General features: G+C 35.8%; 1 protein-coding gene across 1 annotated transcript in view; it reads left to right on the forward strand.

Moving 5' to 3' along the window:
• Positions 1–14,810, forward strand: part of Nup160 (nuclear pore complex protein Nup160) — a 361,484-nt gene that overhangs the window by 24,646 nt on the left and 322,028 nt on the right. The window contains exons 4-5 of the mRNA XM_090401602.1: positions 5,300–5,531; positions 13,535–13,613. Of these exons, the coding sequence (XP_090257728.1) occupies positions 5,300–5,531; positions 13,535–13,613 (311 nt within the window). The remainder of the gene's footprint in view (positions 1–5,299; positions 5,532–13,534; positions 13,614–14,810) is intronic.

A 14,810-nucleotide genomic window follows, 5' to 3' on the forward strand; every position in this document is an offset into this window, starting at 1 on the left:
GTACTTGAGCAGCCCACCTTCCTTAGCAGATTTAAAAGATGCCATTTGCTGCGAAGTTGCTTCCATCCACCTGGATATGCTCTACACTTCTGTAAATGGCGTTCTCACCCACTTGCAGCTTGTAATTGCTTGTGCCAGCAGATACGTAACAATCACTGTAGTTATATATAACGGTTTTCCTGCATATGAATAAATAAGTTTTCAGTGCCATTCTGACTGTCATCACTGGGGGCACCCTCTATTGGTGAAATTTTGAACTAAAATTTTTTTTCCCCAATATTTCTAATTTTTATGAATTATTGAAATATTTGCGAATTATGGGACACCCTGTGTGTGTGTGTGTGTGTACTAGGGTGGGGACTCTACCATCCTGATGCCTATGGTGCCCCCCCCCCCCCTCGAGTTCTGGACTGGTAGGCCGGTTCTCCTTGAATTCTGATGACTTGAATTTTGAAGACTCGAAAGGTGAGTAACCCCCCCCCCTTTTGTCAAATATCAAATTTTTTATTTGATATATGATTATGCTATTTATCTAAAGCTATGGAAAACTTGATAGTCATTAGTGCACATTAATGCAGAGTATGGGCCTGATAGTTATTGAAAACATGAAACCTTTTCTGAGCCCATGGACATATATTGAAGTTTCCTCTCATTGACTTCTCATCTTAGAAGAATGACAGAAAATTATGAAGTTATCAACATTCAGAGCATTACATACTTGTGGGATTGTTCAGTGAATGAGTTCACTTTGACAGCAAAGATTGTTGTGTTACACTTAAGAAAGAGCCTTGGAACAAACACCCTTGGGACAGCTTGTCCAGGATAATTCTTTGCACCTAGAGTTGGCATATTTGGCTAGATAGAAAGCTTTTGATAAAATGAGGAATATATTTCCTAAGACCTTAAAGATCTTAAAGGTCCTTTAGTATACCATAGCTCCATGCTGTTTCATAAATTTATCCAATATCAAAGAAAGCTGAAACTAGATGTTCATGTTTTTAAGAATGTATCTTTTGACAGATGTTTCTAATGAGCTAAGTGGCCCAATTAATCATTGTCTATGAAAGCCACATTGTGTGCTGAAAAGAAAAAAAAAAGATGGATTGAATCAATCACCATTTTCATCAGAATCTGCCAATGGATCTCCAAGGTTTAGTGACCATTGACAGATCCTAAAGACAACATTGATTGATTCATTTGGAGAAGAATGGTGAGGTTGTGTGCAAGGATAAAAAAATTTAGAAATCCATGGTGGAGTCGGGAAATAAAGAAGCAGACAAGGAAGAGATAATGTACTATAAAGTGTATTGAAAGTTCTTGGCAAGTAAGTCAGCATTGCTTTGAGGTAATATGGGGGGGGGAAGTATTGTGAAAAAATAGCTAAACAGGTTGTGGGAAGACTTTAGTAAGAACATAGAAAATATATCTATCAGAAAGGTGGCTAAATATTCTGGAGGCTGTTGATAGAAATGGAGAAGAGAACTCTATAAAAGGAATCAAAAATAATACAGGTGATATGAAAATTGATGATAAAGATATTCTAGTTATCTGGAGTTTCTTATCTAGAAAAATCCACAAAAAACCAGAAATGAGTGAAAAGACAGATAAGATGCTCAAATATGGAGGTATAAAAGTTTTACCAGCACTATATTGCATTTTTCAGAAGGTCTGGTCAAAGAGTTAAGGGTTGAATCCTAGATGATTGGAGGAGTGCTCATACTACTAATATACAAAGAGGGAAATAATGTGTCACAGAGTTACAAAGGAATTTAACTCGAGCATTCCTGATAAGATTTATGCAAGCATACTTAAGGAAAGACTAAGAAAAATTGTGAAAGGGAAACGTGGCTGAAAACAATCTGTGTTCAGGCAAAGAGTTGTCAAAATCAGATTTTTACTTTAAAACAAGTAGTTGAGAAATCATGAGAATATAACAAGGATCTATATTTAAGTTTGGTAGATCTGGAAAAGGCATATGACAAGGTGCCAAGAAAAAAGCTGTTAAAAATGCTACAATTATATAATTCAAATGGTATTATATCAAGTATTACTTATCTCTTTATGCTTCATGGCACATAAGGCTGAGTTCCACTTCTTCCAAACACCTCTGTCCTGCACCACAAATTCAACTTTCCAAACCAATCACTCTTCTTTCGTGTTTTTTTTTTTTTTTTTTTTCCCATTCTCTGCCAAGTTGGTTTAGGTTCTCCTCTTTTCCCTTCTGGAATCCACATAAACAAAGCTACTTTTGGAATTTCTACTGTCCATTTTCAGTTCTATGTCCAATCATCTGTTGTTTAAAAGCATGTTTAAAAATGAGATTTTATGTGGTAAGGCATCTCTGAAATATATCCATTGCTCTGACTTGATCTTTTTTTAGTTGCATGACATTCAGGATTCTACCATGGTATTAAATAGAGGAAATCTAGATGATGTTTTAGTTGTTGCTGTCTAGACAATATGGTCAGTTTCACTTATCACTGCTTTGTTGAATAAATGTTTGATTGACTGTCTCAACCAAACATTCACTCTTTGATGATGATGCACAAATAGACAGTGTAATTAGGAATGTGAATGACATGCAGTGCTTGCAGAATGATTTGAATAGGTTGGAATTTGGGCATGTGAAAACGGCTATCAGTTCAGTATTACTAAATGGAAAGTTATCCACTATAGTGTAATGAAAATATCTAGTGGTGTAGTGTATTGTTAAGATTATGCTAGAAGAAACAGGAATTTTAGTAGATAGGAAGTTGATATTTAAGGACCATATAGTAAAGATCGAAAATGCAACTCAGACGATTAATTGCAATATGAAACTAAGAATAAGGGAGTCATTTTGCTTCTTTACTAGGCCATGATGTGACCATATCTGCATACAATAGAAGAGATAAGGTCACATCTTGGCCTAGTAAAGAAGCAAAATGACTCCCTTATTCTTAGTTTCATATTAGTTTCTGTGGTGATTCAGATAAAGTGGAGAAGGCACAAAGAAGAGTGTTAAAGATGATATTGGGACTGTGGAATATATATTATGAATAGATTGAGAATTTGTAGACTTCAGATACTAACAACTGAGGGATGATATGATAGAGACTTGCAAACTTCTGAGTGTCATATAGAATATTGCAGATGGAAATTTTAAATTTTATGGAGGGGTCGTGGAGAGGAAAAGAGAGAGAGAGAGAGAGAGAGATGGCATCCATGGAAGTTGAAAATGAACTTAATTGAGAATTTTTCTGTCGGAGTGGTGCATGATTGAAATGAATTGTCTGTTAAGGTGATGAGTGCAAGTAGTGTGAATGAAAAGCATATGACAGCTGGAATGGGTGATATGTGGTCTCCCTCAGAGTCCCTGATTTCCTAGAGGCTTCTGGTTATAATAATTTTTTTTCTTCTTTTAATAGCTTGAACTCCATTCTTTTGGAATTCACAACATGTTGACCTTTGAAGTCAACAGAGATATGAATCTAAAATATTCTAATCAACCAGTAAACAAAAATGAAGTACAGGGTAATTATAATTAAAGTTTGCATTTCAAAAGGCTGTAATTGGATAACTACTCAGCAGAACAATTTAATACTTAACATGATGATGTGTGCAGCAATGTAATTTTATTTTGTGCAAAAATCAACATTAGGTCTAAAAGTTATCACTGGGGCAATGCATATAAATTATGTATGATACTACTGGTATGCAGTAAAACTCTGTGACTATACCATTTATGCAAATGACAAATGTCCCCAATGACGTATGCCTCAAAAGAAGCTTCTATAAAAGCAGGTAACTGTGGAATGTATCATTTCATTGCCTGTGAGCGGATAACTTGTTAAAGCTCAATGTCCATTACTGAAGGATCATACACTTCTCGTGAAGTTTTTTTACCAAAATAAAAACTGTACCTTAACAGCATTGTGAAAGTTCAAAACATTAAAGATATTAAAAACGATTCCTATGACTACAAATGGTTTATGCAAAATGATCTGTAAATTTGAAGAGACACGTTTCCTTAGATGTCAAACCTGGCAGATGGAAGCCCATCGAATGGCAGACAGTGAAGGAAGCAGCTACAGCATTAGAGGAAGAAAAGATAGCAAATGTCGTAAGAAGTAGCAGCACATAGCATATTGTACAGTCTTTACACAAACCCATAAGCACAATTTACAAAGTCATAAGGCAAATTTTGCACTGTGATTCTTACAAAAGTTCTCACGTCAGCAATTGCTAAATCCCACATGGGGTGCACAAGAAACATTTGCCCTGCAATTTCTTGCTTGGACTAAACTGGACAATATGAATGACTGCAGAATTTGGGCAACTGCAAACTTCAGGTGACAGATTCTGCTTCATTTTCTGAAGGTCACCGTTTGGTGTGGTTTTACAGCACAATTCATTCTCGGACCTTTCTTTTTCGAGGAGCTCAGTCCTGCTGGTCTCATAACCTGCACTGTTATTGGTCAGTGATATGCATCAATCTCTCTTAGCTAATCAGGTGATTTCAACAGCATCAGTGACTGGACTCAACAGTTTTTTTGCAGGATGGTGCCCCTCCTTATATTGTCAAATATAAGGAGGGGCACCATCCCTGTCAAATGGTTGCTTCAGACACATTTTACCGAGGACAGAATCATCAGCTGCCATTAATGTACAACGTGGCCAGTGTGCTCGCCAGATCTGAACCTCTAAGACTTTTGGCTGTGTAGACTTCTCAAAGATGTTTATTGTGGCACATAGCCAACTTAGTGGATTTTCAGACCAGCATTACATGCCATATCCACAACATTTTGAGTGAAACTTTACGTTCTCTGGTTGAGCATGCGATTTTGCAATTTCAGTACGTTGCTGACAGTGGACAGCATATTGAACATGTTGTGTAACTACACAATGTGCTGAGTATTCTATGTTTTGTGACGTTTTGAAATATCCACTATGGTATTTGCACAAAATAAAATTCCATTGCCACACACATCATCATATATATAATATTAAACATTTTGCTGAGTAGTTACCCAGTTACAGCCTTTCGAATTGTGAACTTTAATTACAATCACCTTGTGTATATATATATAAATTTACATAGTTAAATTTACTCTCCACAACTGACAGTTAACATAAAAATTTGAATATAAAGATAAGAGGGGATCAACATAGCTGGTAAACAGGTTGGGAAGCAGGTTAACAACAGTAAGTAATATTCTTTTAAATCTTAATAGCGAATTTAGTGAATTTAAAATCGTAAGCACTATTTTTATATTCTTATGGTGAATTGCTCATTACTTTGAATCTTTAATTTTTCAAGGAATTCCTGTCACTCAATCCATCTGATGTTACGCTGCCATCTGTATTCTATGATGCTTCAATTGCCAACTTAAGAGATCCTTCTAATTATTATGTTCTTAATCATGCTACAACTGGTATTCCCTTGCCACACGTGTCTTGTTCTTGGCTAACTGCTGAAAAAGATGCTGTTTTTATTTTGGCTAACAATGCAGGATCCATGCTTATGGTTCACATGATTGCAACAGAGGGAGGTAGGATTTGACAAACATTGCTAAAAATTTAGTGATTTAGTTTTATTTGCTGCTATGTTCTTTAGACTGTGGATATTAATTTTTGGTGGAAATATATTTGTATTTCAAATATTCCTACTTGAAAATAAAAAACGTATTCATCTAGTTATTACCTTTATTAAATTGGATTTAACAGGATAGTTTTTTATATGTACACAGATGCACTCATAAATTCTGGGGATGATGAAATGCATCTCCATACCTTTATGGGTGACTTAAATTATCTAAATATTGATTGAGTAACAGAAAACAGTTCATAAAAACGAAGGAGAATTTATTGAATGGTTGGGAGGCAACCTTCTCAACAGCATGTGACAAAACTAGCTCGAGGTCAGAGTGTTAAATTTCATCGTATCATCAGATGGTAGTTTAAGTTAATGATGCGATTGTTTTGCCAACAGTTGGTGATCTTGCTCTGCTGACCTGAAGAGTATAGCGTAATCACTGTCACCAACTGTTGGCAGAATTGGATTATGCATTATAATTGGATTATGCAACTTAAATTATGCATTATCTGAACTTGTCCTCCCTGAAGTTAAAAGAACAAAACAAGGTGTGTGTGTTTGGGGGGGGGTTGAAATGTATGTTCAGACTTATTAAGAAAGAGAAATCCATAAAAAAGGTTGATGTGGAAGGAATATCATGTGAATGAGGAAGAGAGGAATTAAGAAATATATAAAGGATATGCCAGAAAAGTTGTATAAAGCAAAGTTGAAGTATGAAAAGAAATGGTTTTGCAGGCTAAATGCAACTCAAAAATTTTTTATCTTTATGCAGCAAAAAAAGAATGACTGGAGGAATAACCATACTGAATGTATACAGCCCTTGTGTCATAAGCAGTTATTGGATATTGGTGTTCAGTTCACACATCAATGATATTTGGATCCGTAAGGTGATGTTCAACTTTTTTGATGATGCAAAGATAGGCAGGGCAATTGGGAATGTTATAGATATATAGCACTTACAGAATGATTTGAATATATAAAGGGACTGTGCTGTACATTATGGTACACTATCTACCAATAATTTTCTGGACACCCCTGTTATTTGAAGTTAGGAGCATTCCATGTTTGTTATCACATCATCAAATTCCTGATATGTACCCTCCAGGGGTGTACAGGATATGATAGTACTACATGAAAAATTTACATCATTACTAACTTCCTATCTACAATTTTCTTCTGAATCATTCTGTTACTTGTCAAGACTCCAACATTACTAGATCTTATATTTCTATCGTCTGAGGCACTTTGAACCATATCAATCCACCTATATCTTGGTCTTCCTCTGAGTCGTTTTCCTGTCAACCTGGCAGGGAACACTTATTTTGCTAATCTTTCCTCGCCCATTCTGTTCAAGTTACCATACCACGTGAGATTAGCTTTACTATCGCATTCCTGGATGCTGACAATGTCAAGTTCTTTCCTAATATCCTTGTTTTTAATATGATATTGCCATTGATGCCATCTGTTCACATCTCTAATCTTTCTCAGGATTCTCATATCTGCAGTCTCTAGTCTTTGGTCAAGTGTTTTACTTCTGACCTAGTTCTCAGATCCATAAGTTAAAACTGGTTTGAACACTGTCTTGTATACAGTTAATTTAGTGTTCCAATTAATTTCTCTCTTATTCCATATGAATTTATTCAATTGACTTCCTACCATACCAGCTTTGTTGATTCTGTTGTTTATTTCCTTATTTACCATCTTCGCTAAAAATCGTGCCTAAGTAGCTGAAATGCTTTACTTGTTCCACAGGTTCCATTCAAAACACAGTTGACATTTTCAACGATTCTACCTATTTTCATTGTCTTTGTCTTTTTATTGCTGCCTTCATACCATATCTATTACAACAGTTATTCAGTTTAGTCGGAGAATCTTGCAGACTTGTAGCGGATTTATTTAGAAGTATAACATCATCCACATAAAGCAAAGAGCTGACATTAACATCTCCAATTTTGATATCATGTTTAATACCACTTTCCTTCATAATGTGATCCATATAGATAATGAATAACAGAGCGGATAATGTACATCCTTGTCTCACATCAGATTTAACATTAAACCATCTTCCTGTACTTCAGTTCTAACTTCTGACTTGCAACTCAAATAAAGACCAAGTATTACTTGATGTAATGCTCCATTGACACCATATAAATGTAGTGTATTGAATAGCTTCTCTCTTGGCACCTTGTCGTATGCCTTTTCCAGATCGACAAAACTTAAATACAGATCTTTGTTATATTCCCATGCTTTCTCAACTCTTTGTCGTAAAGTGAGGATCTGATCCTGACAGCCTCTATTTGGCCTGAATCCAGCTTGTTTTTCTCCAAGCTTTTCTTCCACAATTCTTCTCAACTGTTTCTCAAGTATACTGGCATAAATCTTGCCTGGAACACTCAGTAGGGAAATTCCTATGTAATTCTCACATTCAGTTTTATTTCCCTTTTTATATATATGGGTACTATTAGAGCTCTACTCCAATCATCAGGAATTCGTCCCTCTGTCCAGGCTTTCTGAACTATGCAGTGCAGCTACTGTAAGACTTTTATACCACCATATTTCAGCATTTCTGGTCGAATATCAGCCCTTCAGAACACACGCAATTTACAGACAAAAAAAAACTAGTTGCGGTTGTGGAGGTGGGCGGTAAATGGCGTTGATGGAGATGATTCGTAGTAGAGGTTCGGTGTAGTGGTTGAGACAGTTGTAGGTGTCCTCCCGCGATGAGTCTTCGGTCTCCTTGGAGGTGTCAGGAATAATAATAATAATAATATCATCTACTTCTGCTGCCTTTCCACATTTCAAGCCTTTGTTGGCTTTTTCTACTTCAAGTATAGATATGTATTCCTGACTGTATGCCTGTTGAGTGTTTTTTACCACTGTGCTATCATTGCTTGTTTCATTTAGCAATTTTTTGAAGTAATTACTCCATACTTCAAGGATATCTTTTTCTCCCATTTTCATGTCACCTTTATCATCTCTAACTCCTTTTACAGCACTTCTTTCCTTTATTTCTAAGCTTCTTCAACAACCTCCACAATATCTTACGACCTTCTTGATATTTATTTTCTATGTTCTTGCTGAAGTCCTCCCATAACTTTTGTTTAGTTAGTTTTACACTGTTTAGCTTTTTTACATTTGTCTTTGTATTCTCTAAGAGCACAAGCTGACTTATTTGCCAGCAACTTTTGATATGCTTTGTTCTTTTCTTTCACTGCCTCTTTAACTTCTTGTGTCACCATGGAGTTCTGATTTTTCTATCCTTGCAGAGAACCTCACCACATGCCTCTGTAGCTGAATCAATCAGGGTTTTCTTCAAGGTTTGCCACTGAATCTCCAAGGTTTGGTTATTGTTCTCAAACTCTTTCATTTCATCAAGGTTCACTTGTTTCCAGTCTGATGGTAGGGTGTGGGTGTGTTAGCAGTCTGGTGAATGCTTGTTACCACCATGTGTTGTACCCACTGTAAAGCTTGGTTGTGGAGGAGTAATGGTGTGGGGTGCATTCAGCTGGTTTGGAGTGGGACCACTGGTCATTGTCCATGGTTCCATGAAGGTAGTTCAGTACCTTGATACTCTGTATAATCAGGTGCTGCCTACAGGAGTTTTTATGGAACTGACCCATATTGCTATCAAGACTACAATGTTCCATGCCACAAAGCTGCAGCTGTTATGGAATGGTGTTTTTATGGAACTGACCCATATTGCTATCAAGACTACAATGTTCCATGCCACAAAGCTGCAGCTGTTATGGAATGGTGTGAAGAGATTGATGTTAAATGATTGCCCTGGCCTGCACAATATCCTGACCTTAACTCTATTGAACACGTGTTAGACAAACTAGAGCTGCGATTGAGGTCCAGAGCAGCATGTCCTTGATCTGTCACTGAACTCAGTGCTGATTTGATGGAGGAATGGAGACAAATTCCACCTGATGTCTACCACACATTGGTGTAAAGCCTCCCTCAAAGGACGCACGAGGTGATCATAGCCAAAGGTAGACATACCTGATATTAGGGTTTGCCTGTTGGTATCAATTGTAAATTGCTAAAGTGTTGGACAATTATTAGTAAATAGTGTATATACTAAGGCAGAATGTAAATTAAAAAACCAGTATATACAAGTAGCCTAATCATGAAGATATGCAATTTTGTTTTTGTTTGCTTATGATTAGGTAAAGAATTTATCATATCTTGTGTAGTATAATTTACTTTGTATCCAAGCAAAAAAAAAAAAAAAATTCTACAACTACAAAGAACAAGGGGAAAAAAATTAAGGAAGGAATGATTGATGAAATTATGGAGTAAATTTAAAAAAAGTTAAAGAAAGGTAGAGATGTAAACATATAGAAATTAAAGAAATAGTTCAGAAATGTAATGAGGCAGAATCGAAGAAAAATAGAGCAACAAGTTCAGATTTAGCTACAGAAAATGTCAAATTTAGGAGATAAAGACATCATCCAATTAACAATTACTTTTTTTTGATATATAATTATGGTATTTGCTTAAAACTCTAAGTTGATAGCCATCCCAATACACTTAACTGCACTATGACAAACTCAATCAGTATAAAAAAAAAATGCTGAAAACTCCCGATGAAACCTGTAACTGTCGTGTCTATCTATTTGTGTGGTCCCTATAAATTTGCTATACTGAAAGTCAGCTGTACCAAAAAAACAACAACTAAATTTTGAGATATACAGATTACAGAACAGTTACCTTAATGAATGGTGCCTCGAAATTTTTGCTATTATCACTCAGTCTCCATGGAATCAACGGACTTGTTGTAGGAGGTCTCACTTAATGAGCAACACATCTGTCATATTAAACTTTAACTCACCGTGTATTCCAGCAATGCATTCCAGTTATTCATTACCCTTCATGTGAAAAAAACTGCTTTTCACTCCACTGGTTCTTCTCTCACCTCCATTTTTTTTGTAATCTTCAATATTAATCTGGTAAAATCCCCTTAGTAATTTAAAAATATCTATTATGTTCCTTCTTTTTTTTTTTTGCCTGTCTAACAAACTGCAATTTACATTCTCTCATCCTCTCCCTATAACATTTCACAGTCCTGATATTGCCTTAAGTTGCTTTTCTCTTGTCCCTCCTGTGTTTCCATATCATTGTGAAAACTGGGTGACCAGACTTCAGCATACTATCCACGTGTGGTCTGCCCACCTCCTTTTCCTTATTTGTGGAGGAGATTCTACACAATTGTATAGCAGTGCTGTATAGGCTTTGTAATACCGACAGTTTGTCCTCTAAACTTCAGACCACTGTCAGCCATCACTCCCATATCTAGAATTCACTTCCTGAAGCCCAGTTCTGCCATACAGTAAACCTTATATCTTTGCACTCAAAATTTCAACTCCACTCATCTCTTCAAGCTAAAAGTCTGTTCAGACTTTCCTGAAAAAATTACCATATGTAACATTTCCTTAACTTATAAGAACATAAGTTACCTTCGTAACTTTGCTACTAACATGTTCTTTCTTGTGGTTATATCAGTTGCTTTAATATCATTTTGTTCTAGGTGTTATCAGAACTATCCAGATCCCATCCATGTACAATTCTTACTGACTTTGCATCATTAGCAAAAAAAAACTATGGATCTCTGGTCAGTCTACATGAAATATTATTAGCAAATGAATTAACCAACAGGAGCCCAAGAATAGAACAACCCTACAGCACACTACTGGTTACTTTCCTTTTTATGAGACACTTCACCATCACAACTTACTGGCATCGTTAAGAGAGCCATTCTAACCAATCTGTTATCCATCTCCATTTTCCCCATGTTATATACTGGCTTGTCATGATCTTCCAGTCTGTCAAATGCTATTGCAAAATCCAAGAATAGCAATGTATATCGTCTCCCTTGTGCAGTCTTCTACTCCCTTATTCATCACTTTGTCATAGAATTTAAGATGGTTACTAAAGCAGTCCTATCTTATTTGTTTTCCAAGAAATACACTCCAAAACTCTTTAACCTAAATGTGAATAAGTTCCCACAGTATTAACATAGTGTATGTTATTTTCCTTCTTATGAGACACTTCACCATCACAACTCACTGCATTGTTAAGAGAGCCAATCTAACCAATCTGTTATCCATATCTATTTCTCCATTTATACACTGGCTTGCCCAACCCCTTATATGAGAATATCATAAAAAAAATAAACTTATGTAAGAGGAATATTTCTTTCAGTTAACTCATCAACCTTCAGGGAGAGTATCTGTTCCATTTTTCTAGTCACAGGACTGCATGAATAAGAGTTGTAGCAGTATCTATTATCTTCTTAATTCTAATTGTATTTTTGTATGATTGTTGTTAAACAGCAGCAGCAGTTTCCTGATATGTACCCTCAAGGGGTTTTCAGACTACTATGGCAACATACATGATTATGTTTACATTATTATTAATCTCCTGTCACTAATTTTCCTCCAAATTCATCTGTTACTTGTCAGCACTACACACTGTCATATATAAATTTTCCTCTTCTAAGGCACTTCTGACTGAATCAGTCCACCTGGACCTTGGTCATCCCCTAGGCATCAAACATCTGTTTTGCTAAATTTTCCCCACCCATTCTATTTAAGTGGTCATACTACCTTAGATTAACTCTGCTCACACCTTCTTGAATGTTAACAATGTCAGGTTCCTTTTTAATTGCTTCATTTTTAATATGATTTTGCCATTGAGCTGTCTGTTCACTCTCTTAATTTTTCTCAGAACTTGCATACCATTGGTCTCTCGTCTTTGATCACGTGCTTTATTTCTAAACCAACTTTCAGGTCCATAACTTAAAACTGGTTTGAACATGCCTTGTATACTGATAGTTTGGTGTTTTGACTAATTTCTGTTTTATTCCATATAAATTTATTCCACTGGCTCTCCATCATAGCTTTGTTTGTTCTGTTGTCTATTTCCAAATTCATTTGCCATTTTCACTAAAAACTGTACTTAAATAGCTCAAATAATTTACTTACATTTACTTATTCTATATCTTTTCCGTTGCAAATGCAGCTGAAGTTTTCTATATTCCTGCCTATTTGTCTTTTTATTGCTGCTTTTCATGTCAGATTTGTTACAGCTGTTATGCAATTTAATTAGAGAACCCTGGAGACTTGCACTGCATGTTTAGGAGCAATATCATCTGCATAAAGCAAAGAGCTAAGTTTGATATCCTCGATTTTAAGATCAGAATTAATTCCATTTTCTAGCAAAGATTGCAAGTGCAATGTTTGTAATCTTTGCTTTATGGCCCTTGCAAAGATTGTACTTGCATTCTTTGCTATATGGTCCTTGAACAAAGATTTCAAATACAAATTAGGATAATTGGAATGCTGAAATGGACCTTGACATGGTGAGGTCTTGATAAGACCTAACTTGGACTGTTGTGGCAGGTCTGGTCTCCTGGTTTCTGTGGTGATTGTGATAAGTGGAGAGGGTGCAAAGGTGAGTGTTAAAAATTATATCAGGATTTTGCAATACATAGATTATGAAGACAGATTGAGAATTTGTCTACTGCAGTCATGCAAAACAGGAGAAAGAGGGATATGATTGAGACTTACAAACTTCAAAGGTTTACCCAGGTTATCAATAGATGGGATTTTTTATTTTTTGGAGGGTGGGAACAGGATGAGAGGACATCCTTGGAAGTCAAGAATGAATTATGGCAAGAAGGGGGTGAGTGCTAGATTTTTCTTTCATAGAGTGGCACATGATTGGAATGGATTCACCATCTACAGTGGAGCCATTGTAGGTGGTGAATGCATGTAGTGTGAACGAATTCAAGAACAAGTATGACAGCTGGTGTGGGTAATATGTGGCCTCCCTGTAGGTCTTGAAAAGAGATTAATCTTATTTAAAATTTTAAAAACTTAATAAATAAAAAAGAACTTTTAAAATTAATAAAGAACTTTTATGGTAATCTGAATTTTTTGTTTTAATTTATTGCAGGTAAAGTTATAACTTCAGAGCTTCGCAGGTTGTCTGTTATGTCTCGCTTGTGGACTGGGCTAGTTCCTTCTGTTATTAGGTATATATATAATTTCTAATTTCTAATGGCATTTTCATATATGGTAATTAATTATTAATATGTATATGTATGAATGTAAAGATGTGATGTTAGTACAAGTGTTGCAAATAAATGTATGTAGGCAAAAAAAAATAATAAAATGCTTTCAGTACAAAGCTAATACAGGAATACCTCGATTATCGCAATACTTGAATTATCGTGGTTTATAATTTGATACCAAAATTCCAATTATTGCGCTCCAAATTTGAATTATCGCGGCCACGAGATGTAGCCCACTACATTGCCACTCTCCATGTATCGCTCTCTTGTAGCGCTTCGTTTTTATCCGACGCCGCCTTCTTACCAGTAACTATCCGCCCTTGCCTGAAGTACATGTGGATATTTATTTCTCTTGTTATTTACCCCTATAATGAATGCTAAAAGAAATAAGGATAATTTCAAGTCTATAGCTATCAAGAAGAAACGTAGAGTGATCAGCTTAGAAGATAAGTTGCATATGATAAATAAGTATGAAGCAGGCATAACCAAAGCCAACATTGCAAGAGAGTACAGTCTAAATGAATCAACTGTTCACCATATTTTAGACCATGTTGCAAACTATAAACAACTAGGACAAAATGCATCAACCTCGTCTGTGTCCCAAACTACGAAAAACAGAAGCCATCTTATGATTGAAATGGAAACGCTATTGTCAGTGTTGATAGAAGATTGTAACCAAAAGAGAATTCCTCTTAGTCAAATGACTATAAAAACAAAAACATTGAATTTGTTTGAAACTTTAAAAAGAAAACAATTAAGCAAAAATGATTCGGCGTCAGTAGTGGAAGAAACTTTCTCTGCAAGTTCAGGGTGGTTTGATCGGGTCAAAAAGCGATCGAGCATTCATAGTGTTCGTATACAAGGTGAAAGTGCAAGCGCCGATGAAAAAGCAGCAGCTAGTTTTCCTGGTGAATTGCAACAGGTCATTGAAGAAGGAAATTATACCGATGATCAGATATTTAATGTGGACGAAACAGGCTTATTATGGAAAAAAATGCCTACTAAAACATTTTTAGCAAAAAATGAAAAATCACAGCCTGGCTACAAGGTTTCAAAGGAGCGTATAACACTTTTACTATGTGGCAATGCTTCTGGAGATTACAAGATGAAGCCTCTCTTTATTTATCGTTCACAAAATCCTCGCCCGCTTAGAAGCTT

Source organism: Typopeltis vanoorti, chromosome 12, assembly GCF_054136105.1.
Source record: "Typopeltis vanoorti isolate ZY-2024b chromosome 12, IOZ_Tvanoo_1.0, whole genome shotgun sequence".
Lineage (NCBI taxonomy): Eukaryota > Metazoa > Arthropoda > Arachnida > Uropygi > Thelyphonidae > Typopeltis > Typopeltis vanoorti.